General features: G+C 49.7%; 1 protein-coding gene across 2 annotated transcripts; it reads right to left on the reverse strand.

The window, feature by feature from the left end:
* Window positions 1-769: 769 nt before the first annotated feature.
* On the reverse strand, window positions 770-12027 carry KLF15 (Kruppel like factor 15). Of its 2 annotated transcripts, none has more exons than XM_032194401.1 (3): window positions 11895-12027; window positions 6801-7907; window positions 770-1131 (listed from the first exon to the last, which is right to left on the reverse strand). In XM_032194401.1, the coding sequence occupies exons 2-3, from the start codon at window positions 7841-7843 to the stop codon at window positions 963-965; spliced, it is 1212 nt and encodes a 403-aa protein (XP_032050292.1). In that variant the 5' UTR covers window positions 7844-7907; window positions 11895-12027; the 3' UTR covers window positions 770-962. The 2 variants fall into 2 exon arrangements, with proteins under 2 accessions (XP_032050292.1, XP_032050293.1); XM_032194402.1 differs by lacking the exon at window positions 11895-12027 and adding an exon at window positions 10396-11315.
* Window positions 12028-12869: the final 842 nt, after the last annotated feature.

Here is a 12869-nt window from a genome sequence, read left to right on the forward strand (position 1 = left end):
GAGCAGAGCACAGCCATTCTCACAAACAGCTTACTGTTGCTTTACACTCTACACAACAGATCTTCTGCTAAAGACAGTGGATGCTTCCAAACAGTCAAAGGAAAGCAGCGTTTCCTTTGATGTGTGGGCATCCTTTCACCCTCAGTGGCAGCACAGGACAGGAAAAGCATGCACATGGTACGCGATGAGCCACACCAAAAGGTCTCCACACCAAGCCATTTCACCCAGCCTGAGCTTTGGGTTTGTTTGGGATATATCTTTGCTTAAATATATACATATATATATGTATGAATATATATACATAAATATTTATATATAGCCCTAACCGAGGAAAAGGTAAATGTGAGCTGGAGAAATGAGAGAGGTGTGGGGGTGCATTGCAGCGCTTGCCATGCCTCGCCTCTCCCTCTCCCCGACTCCCACTGTTCCTCCTCCTGTGGCCAGCCCCTACAAATCCTTGGCTCAGGCAACCCAAAAACAAAGGAGTTGTTTTCATTTCAAAAGGAATTTGCTGTTTCCAAACTGGACAAATAGAGCAGCTTAATAAAAACTCACAATGAATGGCCTGTACATGAGCAAAGCCCTCAGGAATGCCAGGGCTATAATTAACTAGCTGCAAGCAACTCTTACATTTTCATGTGCAGCAGAAAACAGCTAAAAATAAAACACTGTAATTTCCAAAAGAAGCAGCAGGAAAGAAGGGAAAGATAGGAGGAAAGGAAAATAACATCCTTAAAAAAAAAAAAAGACAAAAAAGGAAGAACACCCCCCTCCCCTGACCCAAAAAGAACTTCATTCTCAAATCATCTTTAAAGGACATGGGACACTCAGACATGGTGGTATCAAGTAACAGCATTGACTGTTGTGTGAAGACAAATAAATTATCACTAGAAATATAGTGAGCAAAGTGCTGTCATCGGCTGCTGTAGGACGGCTGAGCGGGAAGGGGAAAGCGGGACTGATCAGTTCACGGAGCGGACGGAGCGGTTGCTTCGGGGGAATCGATGCACCTTGACGTGTTTGGACAAGTGGTCGCTTCGAGCAAACTTCTTCTCGCAGACGGGACACTGATAGGGTTTCACCCCTGAGTGGGAGCGCCTGTGCCGAGACAGCTCATCTGACCTGGAGAACCTGCAAGAGAAGAGAGGCCTTTTCAGACAAATGAATAAATTCTCTTACAGCCCCCAAACCTCCCCTCAGGCCACTCAGAGACTGCTTGTGGCAAAGCCCAATATGCAAACTGAAAGGGCCAAGACACACGACAGAGCCAGTCTGGTCCCAGCCAGAGGTCAGCAATAGTAATGAAAACACACAATTCACAACCTCATCCCATGTAAACTCAACTTGGCACAATGCATGGATGCATCATTTGTAGAAACCTTGCCCTAAGCCCAATCATAGTCCCCTTCAGAGCCAGTCCCACAGCCTCCCTCCTGCAAAGCCAAGCAGAGGTAACCACCAACATCCCACAGGTGAGGTCTGCTCCAAGCTCCCACCAGCACTATGGCACATCCATCTGAGATGAGCTCCAGATAATAGCCAGATATAGTTACCCAGAAGCTATCCGGCTTATCAGATCCAGCTGAAAAATTAGCCTTTGCACATGCTCCTGCAGGCTAAATGAAGAGCAATTAGCATCTCAGTACCAGAGATGCTCAGGGCTGTAACAGCTGAAATCCAGGTGGGCCCCATGGCCATTAGCATAGATACTTCAAGAGCAAATTGAAATCAAGATGGGGACTTTAATTACCAAAATTGTCTCTCAGAGTCATTTTAATTTCAGATATTCCCCACTTCCCACCTCAACAGAAAAATCCCCAAATCCCACTGCTAGTTTCATAGGCTTTATTGGACTCCAATCAGCCAGTCCTTTGGTCTGGGCAGCAGGGCTGGCTCTGTTTCCAGCTTGGACATGACTGGGAGCCACAGGGTTAATTAGCACTGTCATGCTAAAACAGCCCTGTCCAGATGGGTACAAAAAATTTGCTGCCTGACAAAGGGCAATTAAGTGTTTTGTTGCCAGCACAGTAACAAAGAGCAGCACAGAAAGCGAGCTTGCAAGAAATGGTATCAGCTGTTTATTTACAATAAATAAATGAAGTAATGGGCAGTAGTGGAATAAATGGGGGAAAGAACATGTAGAAAAATGTGCCCTTCTCGAGCAAAATATCACATCACCAACCGGGTGAATACGCTATTTTTATGAAAGGGGAAAAACAGGACTGCTGGGCTCCTATGAATAAGTCCTTCATGCAAGAAAAATAAGTTTCCACATAAAGGTTTTAATTAGCAGTGATCTCCCGCCACTAGTTGCAGAACAGGGCACAGGCACTGGGAACGCTGGGAAGAGCTCCTTCAGTTCCCACAGCTCTTCAGTCTGCTGCTGCTACCCTGAGAGAGCCAGCACAGAGCAGATGCAAATACTTGCCCTGGGCAAGGTGTGGATGCATCTCCCCCAGGGGCATTTCTAGGGGAGATTCCTTCACCTGTTCTCTTACTTTTTTGCCTTGTCCTTGCTGTGGTACCTCCATGGTGAAAGAGTCAAATTTACAATCAAGAGCAAAAGGCAGGTGCTCTAGTGGAGCCACCAAGCCATTCCTTGCCTGGGATGCATCTTCACAAAGGCTACCACAGGAGCTTCTTTTCACCTCTGGGACCTGCAGACTTGCTTGCTCTAACACCCCTTCTCCTTCCAGCCTTGGCTTCCTGAAACCATGTCCTGGACCTGGGAGCAGCAGGGCCAGGAGATTCTCCTGTCTCTAGCAGCGAGCAGGTCCCACTGCCACATCCCTGGAGGGATGGTCTTGCAGAGCTACAAGCAGATGGGATTTGGCAACATTCTGGAGAGAGCAGGTTGTTGCCTGTGCAGGCTGTCTCAGAGGGACTCAGGACTAGGAATAGACCAGTTGCCAGTGATGGCAATGGCAACCACGTCAAGGAAAAGAGGGAGCAGCAAGAGGAAAGCTCCTTTGCGAAGAGCTGCCCTCTTATATATTGCCTTATCATCTAGGGAAGGAGTAAAACCAGATGTGGTTGGGTTGCTTTGTCCCATGTCCTTGGCTGTTAAGGTCACCATCTGCAACAGAAGTGCCGTAGCACATGGCTAATCCCGCACAAGAGCTCCACAAGTGCATTTCAATGGGAATCGCATGGTGAGTGGGGGAGAAGGAGGTGCACATTGGGAACAAGCAGCTCTGCTCCTACCCTGGGAGCTCGGATGAGTTCATCCGATAAAAATACACTCTGCCTCATAACGATGTCCTTAGCTGAAGAGGCAGGAATGTTGCAATACTGTTCCCCAGCAGTCACGGAAAGATCAACTTACGAGCCCACAGAAATAAACCTCAAGCTATCGGTGTGTTTACAAAAAAACAACGCAAAGGTTAGGACAAGGAAGCCAGGAAGACCTGGCGGCCTGGCTCCATGGTGAAATGATATTTGCAGCACATTCTGGCGCTGAAAACACCCCAAGAACCAGGCAATCCCACAGCAACTGGAAGAGTTGCTTCATCCCCCTGTCTGGTGGGACCCCACAGGACCTGTAAGCGCATCTCCCTTGGAGACAAACCTCAGAGCTCCCTGGTGTGCAGGACACGTGTCCTGTGGCTCCTGGCTACACGAGGACACGTGGCTCACAGGGCAGGAAAGGTCAATCACTTCAGCTGGTCCTCCATGGCCCCCACCATGGCCACCAGCTACTGGGCTGAGCCAGGCTATACCTCTGCTCTGCAGCGGAGGAGAGGCTCTGGACGTGCATCCTGACCTGCCCTAAGCCTCTAAACCCCCCCAGCCAAACCTCTGCCACCTGCAGAGCGAGCTGCAGGCAGTGCTCCCAGCCCCAGGATGCGCAGGGCCCTTAAACGCTCTGGCCTAACCCTGCAGGTGTTAGGAAAAAGGGCAGCTTTGGGCACTGCTGCCCAGGGGAGGGACAGCGAGAGCTTCTGTGGCTCCTGACACAGCATGGCTGCTCGGGCCAGCCCGTGCCACAGCCCCGTGTGTTGGTGGGGATGTCTGAGGGGCAGAGAACCAGCGGCTGCCAAAGGCACGAGCTGGCCAGGCACGGATCAGTGCGCCAGCCAGTCCAGCGGGGTATCGAACTCAACGGGTCACTGGCCACTCCTCACCACCTCCTCTGCACCCTGCAGGAAACATTTCTCTCCGTGCACCAGGGAAGGGCACCAGCAAGGAGGATTCAGCCTCCTCCAGGGCTCTGCCACTGTCTTGGGGGCTGGCGAAGCCCCCCCACAGCCCTGCCCTGGTGCAGTTACAGCACACAGCTTCCCTGTGGCAGCGCTGCCCAGTGAGCAGGGCGAGCTTTAATCCCCTCCACTCAGCTGCCTTGTGCTAGGCAACACTTTGTTTTGTTTTCGAAATGACCATCTTCAGCGAGCTCAGATCTCAAGTGTCTTTGGTGAAAAATAAATACACAAGCACAAGAATGTAGGGGAAAGAGGGAGGGAAGCAGAGCCCGGCAGCACTTCGGTGCTTAAATTCATTTGAGATGATACAAAACTGGGAGAGGACAGAGAGTCTGGATGCATTTGACATAAGTCATGCGAGACCACAGCTCTTGTTGCACTTCTGGAAAAGGTAAACACACCTTATTAATGAAAGGGGGCTGAGCAATTCAGTGCTCTGTTGGGTCTGCCCTTTGGTGTGGCAGTGGGATGCATGAAGCCCTAGGTAGCAGCAAAGAGGGCTCCCCGGGAGATGCCTCCCTCCCCTCTCACCTCCATGGATGCCCTGCTGACATCTGGGGGTGCTGGGGGCCAGGTACCTGCCTGTGCCGCGTGAACACAAGACAAGCAGACAAAGTGAGTTTGCACAGCTCCCCCAGCAGCTGCTGGTGAACAGGAGAAACTCCTCATAGATAACGGGATCAATTCATCCCTAGTGGGCTCCTCTTCTTTAAGGGGTTTGGCTGGCAGAGAGCAAAAGGTGCAGATGCTCCGTGCTGCTGGAGCAGCACATCTCCTGGCCCACCCGACGATGCACCCCGTGCTGCAGCAGCAGGCACCCGGCTGCCAAGTCAGCATCCCTCCCTCACTGCTTCACGCGTTTCCCTAAATGCTTCCCTCTGGTTCTGCAGCCTGGAAAGCAGCAGCCCTGCGGGAAGACAGAGCTAGAGGTCACCCAGAGGCAATGCTTCAGACTCCTGAGCCTGAGCCACACAAGTCACCGGAAGCATTGGCATAAATCTCAGCATGGACCAGACCCAAACTCTCACGTGCCACATGCATTTGCCACGGAAACGAGGGTTTTGCTCACATCCCAGCACGAGGAAAGCCAACACGACACCTACAGGCACGTTCGCAGGCAGAAGGCACATCTGCTGCCTGCACGCACGTACTCTGACAGCCGAATAAACAGGAGCAGTGCCCCTGTGACAGGCCAGGAACCGCACCGCCTGCGCCTGGTGGGACAAACCGGGGAACAAGGGGGCTTTAATTTCAGTGCATTTCCAGCAGCAGCCCCTGAGCCCAGCTCATCAGCAGTGCCACAGGCACAAATGAAAAGAAAATCCCTGCCTGTTTATAGAAACACCACAAACTGAAACAAGGAAAAAAAATATCACCAAAGAAATCAATTGCAATGATCCCCCCAGGTCCCCCGAGAGGCTTCAAACTAGTCCAGTTTGGGAACAGAGGATTCAGCCCTATTCTAACCTTTTCCCTCAAACCAATCCAGCCATCTCTAATTGCTGCATGTCTCACATAGTTGCATTTTTACTCAACGCTCTCCTGTTACTTTTTACCTTGTCTGTTCCCCATGATCACCACCCATTTCCTCATTAGCCATTGCTCACTGAAGCTCTGCAGGATATTCTTTGAAAGAAATGTGGTTTAATTTACTACAAGGGAGTTAAGACTATGTTTTGCTCCCATCATAATTTTCGGTGCTCTTTATTAACACTAGCCAGCAGGCAGACTATTAGCACAGCTAATTGGAAAGAGGGATGAAGGCCTCCATCAAAGTTTCTGTCAAAAAAATTTCAACTTTTTCTCTTAAAAAGTTTTAATGCTTTCTACTGGTATAAAAAAATAATAAAAATCACCTCTACTTTTGTAGAGATCACCTGTACAAGACGTTTTGCTCAATCAAACCTGCAATCTTCCATTCAAGCAACACTCAATTCCATCTCAGCCTTCTGGGTATGTTGTTACATCTGACAGCTTTTTGCAACTTTGAGCAGCACCCACGCGTTTTTCTCAATCAATGCAGAGAATAAAACCCAGAGCAGGCTGGAGTACCAGTGCCAGCATTTCCAGAAGGAACAGGATGGAGTGCATTTTCTACGAAACTGCACAAAATGCTCTTCTTAATTGCATTTACATAACACGGCCCTTCGCTGATCATGCTTAACCCCCCGCAGCCGGAACCCCACACAGCTATGCACACCATGACTCTGTCCTAAACCACCCAGCTCATTTACAGCCCTCAGCTGGTACCAGCTGAGCATCTGCTGCAGCTGGTGTGTTGCAACCAGATCCATGTGACTGCAAGGCATTGCCTGCAGTAACAGGCTTAATCTAACCATCTTGGAATGAAATATAAGTTATAATGGGCTTTAAAGACACTCATACAGCTGGTGGCAGCAGGTGATGCTCTGCCACTTAATTTATCTAAGCCCTTGGATTACCTAATAGTAAGAAAAAAGTTCAAATTCTCAAACAAACCGAGCCACTTTTGGGAACAGAAACTGTTCAGAAATGAGTGCAAACACTGAGAGTGCTCAGAAAGTTCAGTGAAACGAGCAAAAGGGCGAGGGGAACAGGACCCTGCTGCACCCCAATACTAACCTCCATCCACAACCTGGCCACGTGCACGCAAAAGGCTTTTCTCCTGTATGCCTCCTCAGGTGGGCTTTCAAATGGCTGCTTTTCGTGTACATCTTGGTACAACCAGGGAAAGAACATTTGTGCATTTTAATGAGTTCTGCTGCAGGGTTCTTTTGAAATTTCTGACCCATGATGATTCCCGTCTGACCCTGGATCATGCCTCCTGGCCCAATTGGCTTGGCGGCGATGGGGACGGGAGCAATGCGGACAAATTTAGAGGACAAGTTCAAATTGGATGACTGAACTATCTGGGGCACAAGGGCAAATGTCTGTCCTTGGATGTTGACTAGGAGCTGTGCAATTTTAATGTTGTCTTGTGCTGGTCCTTGGGAATTAGGGCTGGTGTTGGACTCCTGTTTGACCTGTACAGGTTGAATTTGGAGCATAACCGGTATCCCGTTCTCCAGGGGCATTCCTCCATTTGAAGCCTGGCCACCTTCCGTGGAGCTGCTCAACTGTTCGTTTTTACTCTCTTTTAAACTAGAGCTGGGTAACATATGGTCTTTTTGCTGTAGCGAGGCAACAGAAACTTGGCTGCAAGCTCTCAAGTCCTTGGTCTCACTTTTAGGTCTGTCTTTGAGCTCCAGCTCCATGTTCTCTTCCAGAAATTCCTCAATTTCCTCAAGTGTGGGCTGAAATGGTCCAGAGTCTTCCATATCCACAGCAAATTCAGGCAACCTAAAGTACTCCTCTTTGACTATGGGCTGAAGTCTCCTTTTGTCCCACCATGACATGGCGGTGTTCCCCAGAGATGCCTGGGACAACAAGTAGTCTAAGATGCTGTCCTGACTCTCCGCACTGGACGTGCTCCCATAGCTGGAGCTGAGAACCTGGGAGTCCGGGCTGGAACAAGAACAAAAGCTGGACGAGTCGCTGTCATCTTCTGACAGGGGAGAAGGCAGCATTTGGTAGGACCTCACCCCTGCCGTCATGTCCCCAAAGTATCCCAGAGAAGACCTCATAGATGAAAAGGACTCATCGGTAGGCAGCAAGTGATCCACCATTCCTGGGCGATGTCTTAGGGTATCCCAACAGCATATACCACGCGGCAAAGGTTCAGGTGGGAGCCTGGGTGCAGGGAAACAAAACAGCAGCAGTCAGAACTCAGTTTAATCATTTACCTCCATGAACTAAACCTCGCAAAGCCCTCTAGCTCGCAGGAAAGTCCCAAGCATCCAGCCTTGGTGCGCACATGCTGCTGCACGCTGCAATACGTCTGTACCACCCCCAAAGGACTGTCAGGGCCTAAGCGCCTCGCAGGATTGCACCACATATTTGCAAAAGAATTCTTTCAGAAACCATTTCACAACCGTGTGTACTCTAGATTTACAGCTCCCTTCCAGAATATTACTGGCCAGAGGAACTATACTGCAGGCTTTCACCTAACAGTGAAACTGAGAGCCAAAGAAGGGAATGGAGAGCGTAAAAAAAGAAAAAAGTATTGAAATTTTTAGCACCCATAAAAAAAAAAATCAAGTTTACTGCTGGTGTCCATAAAATGCAAATCCTTTCCTTATCTTGTAGCTTTCCACCAACCTTATTTTTAACTTCCTCCGTTCCACAAATATAGGCTAATCAGCGGAATGCAAGGATCAATCTGTCAGGAGCCAGGAATATTTACTGTGCTTCAGCATTTACTAGGCGGATTTTCCCCTCCAGATGTAATGAATCAGTGTGCCAACGTCATCGTCACCTGCGCTGCCCTTAATCAGGCTGGCACGGCGCTGAGCTAATTGCCACGGCCTGGCAAGGCAGCTGGTGGCTGCTTTCACCCCATCACTCTGCGCTCCCATCTCTCTCTGGCAGCGGAGAATGAGCTGACCCCAGCCTCATGCCAGTTGCTGAGTGGGGAGGGCAGCCCTGTGCCCGGTCTCCCCCATGTGGAGGTGGCAAAGGGGCAGTGTCCCGCGGGGACACCCCGCCGTGAGCCCTAACCCCGCTGCCACCCGTGCAGACACCACGGCCAAACCTGACCTCACTAGCGCAGCCAGGCACATCCCGTGCTTTCCCACTTAAGCCCAGCAAAATTCCCAGTACAATTACTGGGGAGGCAGGAGGGACAAGCTGTGGGTTTGTTTTCTTCTTTTTTCACCCCCACCCCGGTGGAAAAGAAAAAAAAAAATTGCTTACGGGCTGGAGACTGTGCCCCTTAGAGAGCGACTGCAGAGACCTCCGGACGGAGCAAACACTGGCTCTCAGTCATCCGCTCAAGGTGACTGATTGAAAACAGAGCTGTATATGTGCATAATAAAACAACTCTTTCTGTGGAAGGTATGCGGAGCGCAGAGATAGAAGTCATTTGATCAGCCTATGAGGTTTTGTGTGTGTGTGAATTAGGAGGCATGTGACCAGCGCGAAGGAAATGCCAGTCAAGCTTGTTACACGCTGTCATTTTCCACAGGCTCTGCCGCTGCGCTTTGGACGTTTTGCCATGAATAGTCAATAGCTCCCAGTTTTGTGCAGGGAAGGGGAAGCTTGTTATTGCTGCTGCTGAGCATCCTTGCTGCCTGAGCTCCAGAATTTGCCCGTCTTTGCCTTCTCTGGAGAAAAATCAAAAGCCATCTATGTGTTTAGCACCTAACGTGGCGCGAGATGCTTCACACAACACCCTTAAAGAGCTCCATCCCACTAGCAGCACCTATTAATATTTCACAGGAAACAAGGAAAAAAATACCACACATTTCTATATTTCTTAAAGACACAGCTTCCTCCCTTATATGCACACGAGGACACAGAGACAGGTTGATAGAAAGAAACTTAAAAGTAAGACAGCATTTTCCTGGTTTGCACAGCCCGTCAGGCAGCTACGCCTCTGACCCGATAACAAAATACTCACATGTGCTGAACACGAGGAAGTTCAAACAGAGGTTAGTGGCTCTGCTTTGCGACCTCAGACTATAATAATCTCTTATAGTAAAAGTGAAGAGCCAGGAGAGCCGTGTTTAAGACACATGACGTCTCTTTTTGTAAAAAAAAAAAAAAAAAAAAAAAAAAAAAAAACCCTCTGCTGGAGGAACTTTCCCTTGAGGCAAAAGTCACAGAACTGAGCGATGTGAAACAGAAAACCCAGTCTGTTTCTGAGAAGTTTTTGTTGCTCCCAGTAAGAATTCACCCCGGCAGCTCACTTCGTGCCTGCACCAGAAAGGGGTGACTGCCTTGTGACACAGGAGGCAGAGAGGAGCTCTTGCCCTCAGCTGCTTTCCAATCCTCCCTCGTACGTCTGCATTGCTCCAGCTCAACTGCTGAAGAACAGTGCTGTGAGTGAAATCTGGACCACGACATGTTTTTTCTAAGAAAAGCTGGCGTGCTCTGCATGCACGGGGAATGAGCGTCCACTCAGAGCAGCTGGCAAGGTTTTCCAAAAAAAAAAAAAAGGCAAAAAAAAAAAACAAAAAGCTCAAGTTTTCTTTAAATGCCTGCAAGAACTGGGAAGCCACATATCAAAATATCCATGGATTTCACAGGGAATAAAACTAAATCTTATTTTGAATGGAGACTGAAAAGAGAGTGGGGAAAAAAAACAACCGAGCCCTAGCAGCTGCTGTGAGCAACATACCTCAGCAGAACCCAGGCAGCACGCTCATTTCCCCATCGCTTTTGAGAAGGAGCAATGTCACTTGGTGTAACCAGAGTCGTCTCGAGAAGACAGGGGACTGTCAGAGGCAAACAGATCCAGGCACATCGCGGGCCAGAGCTGCTTTCTGCGCGCTCGCAAAACTTGCACAGCAGCCAAGAAGATTTTGGGGAATGCCTGGAATGCGGGATCGGGCCCAGGCTCTATTTTATCCTAAAGGCCAGACTAACAACTAAAAGGCTTTCATCCCTACTTTGTCTAAAGCCAAAACCAGAAGCTTAAAAAACAAAAATAAAATAAATAAATAAAAAAAAGCCAGGGCTACGCGAGCTATGAAAACTAATGATGCTGTTTACATAAAGCACTTTCATCCCTGGGAGGGATGAAAACATGTCAGAAATGTAAGCACCTATACAGGGAGCTGAGTGCCCGAGCCACTGGAAAACAGCCGCTCCTGGAGTGAAATAGAGCAGCTGTTCAACAGTGCACGGCAACGCGACGGGCTCCAACTTTTAAGAGTTCCCTAGGTTGTTATGATGTCCCTTCTGCCAGAAACATGTTGTTCTGCTTAAAATCTGTCCGTCTAATCACCAGCTTAAAGGGAAACAGAGAGAGAAGGCATATTCTGTCTCAGAATAACCTTAAAATGTTAAGTCCCGGGAACTTGCTGCAACACGGGGACCCATTTCCCAGCACAGATAACACAGCAGTACCTGGGTTCAGATATGCCGACAGTCATTTCCCATGTATGTTGCTACAGCTCTTTCTAGTGTAGGACTAACCTGTTTACTGTTTTCCCTTGTTCCCTGGAAGATTTAATATCTGTTCAGGCTGACTCGTGCTCCACAGACAGAGCCATAAACTGGGCAGTGAATCAGGGCCAGCGTTTCTAAGAAATCAAATGGAAATGCATGGGGAGGTAATAAAACAATAATTTAAAAAAAAAAAAAAAAAAAAAAAAGGATCCAAGAGCCAGGGAATCCGTTGACGCTCAGTCCTGCTGCAAGGTGGCTGCACTGCTTATCGGACACTAGGGGTGGGGGGGCTACATTTAGGGGCCTCCCTGGCTTTTTTCAACGCCACTGCTTCTGGAATGCTGTAAAAACCTTCCTCAGAGCCCTGTTTTCTCCCCGTTTTCTGCAAAGTGCCCACCTTTAGACCCAAACTTCGGCCTCCACGAGCGGCACGCACCCCGTGTCGGCACCAAACTCCCCAAACACCGCGCGGTGACAGCGGCCGGGGGGGGGACACAACCCTCACTCCGGCACTGCCAGATCTCCAACGCTGCTAAGTTGTTATTATTTTCCCCTATTTTATTGATCCTTTTTCTATTTTTTTAGCAGGCTTTGGTAGCTCTCCCCCCCATCCCACCCGGCCGGGAGCAGCGCACCCCCCCACCGCCCCTTGTGCACTGCCCAGCTCCAGCCCTGCTGCAGCCCCCCCGCTGCCATATCCCACCCTCCCCCGGTGCAAACCCTCACCTGAACTCCTCTGCAAGCCGAGCCGGGGCAAAAACAACCCAGAAAAATGCAAAAGCAACGACGAAAAGGCAAAGGAGCGCGGTGCAAAAATATAGTAGAAAATGCAAAAAATAAAAATAAAAAAATAAAATGAAAAATTAAAAAACCAAGGCCGAGACACCCCCCCCCCCCGGGAGCGTAGTAGCCCCCAGCCCAGCCCACCCCCCGGTGACAGATCCGAGCCCCGAGCGGTGGGCGCAGCTCCCCCGGGAGGCGGCTGCGCGGGTGCGGAGCGCGGCGCGGGCCGCGTAGTGCTTTATCCCCGCGGGCCGGGCGGCCGGCGGCGGCGGGGGGGCCGGGGAGAGGCTCGCCCCGCTCCGCCGCCCCCATTGGCCCCGCGGCGCCGGGGGCCGGCCCCGGCCCGGCCTCGATGGGAGCCCGGCCCCCGGCGTGCCCGCGGCCGCTGGATGCTTGTGGGGGGGTAGGAAGGGGAGTGCTGGGGATGGGGGGTGTCCTCCATCGTGCTAGCATGTGGGGGGCTGTAGGCACGCGTGGAGAGGCTCGGCGAGGGGGGGTATGTGCACGAATATGCACCTGTATGTGCGTTGTGTCCGTATGTATATGCAGGTTATGTATGGGCTGATATGCACTGATATATGCGCTGGTTACATACATATAACCAGTGTATATGTACATGGATGTGTACATATATATACATTCGTTATACATACATATGTACTGCTTACATATATACACTTTTGTATTTACATATATACACTACATATATACATGGATATATACACGAGTTATATATATACAGAAATATGTACACTTGTTATATATACACATACATATACACTTATTGCGTAACTACATACATGCACACTGGTTACATATATCATAGAATCATAGAATATCCTGAGTTGGAGGGGACCAACAAGGATCATCAAGTCCAACTCCTGAGTCCACACAGGACCACCCAAAAATCAGACCATA

Source organism: Aythya fuligula, chromosome 10 (genome assembly GCF_009819795.1).
Source record: "Aythya fuligula isolate bAytFul2 chromosome 10, bAytFul2.pri, whole genome shotgun sequence".
NCBI classification, from domain to species: Eukaryota; Metazoa; Chordata; class Aves; order Anseriformes; family Anatidae; genus Aythya; species Aythya fuligula.

Excerpts from the sequence above, each read along its gene's own strand:
- KLF15 (XM_032194401.1), bottom strand. The coding sequence starts at position 7,843 with ATGGTGGATCACTTGCTGCCTACCGATGAGTCCTTTTCATCTATGAGG. Across the intron at positions 1,132-6,800 it reads TGGCCAGGTTGTGGATGGAG|GTTCTCCAGGTCAGATGAGC; the intron begins GTTAGTATTGGG and ends CTTCTCTTGCAG.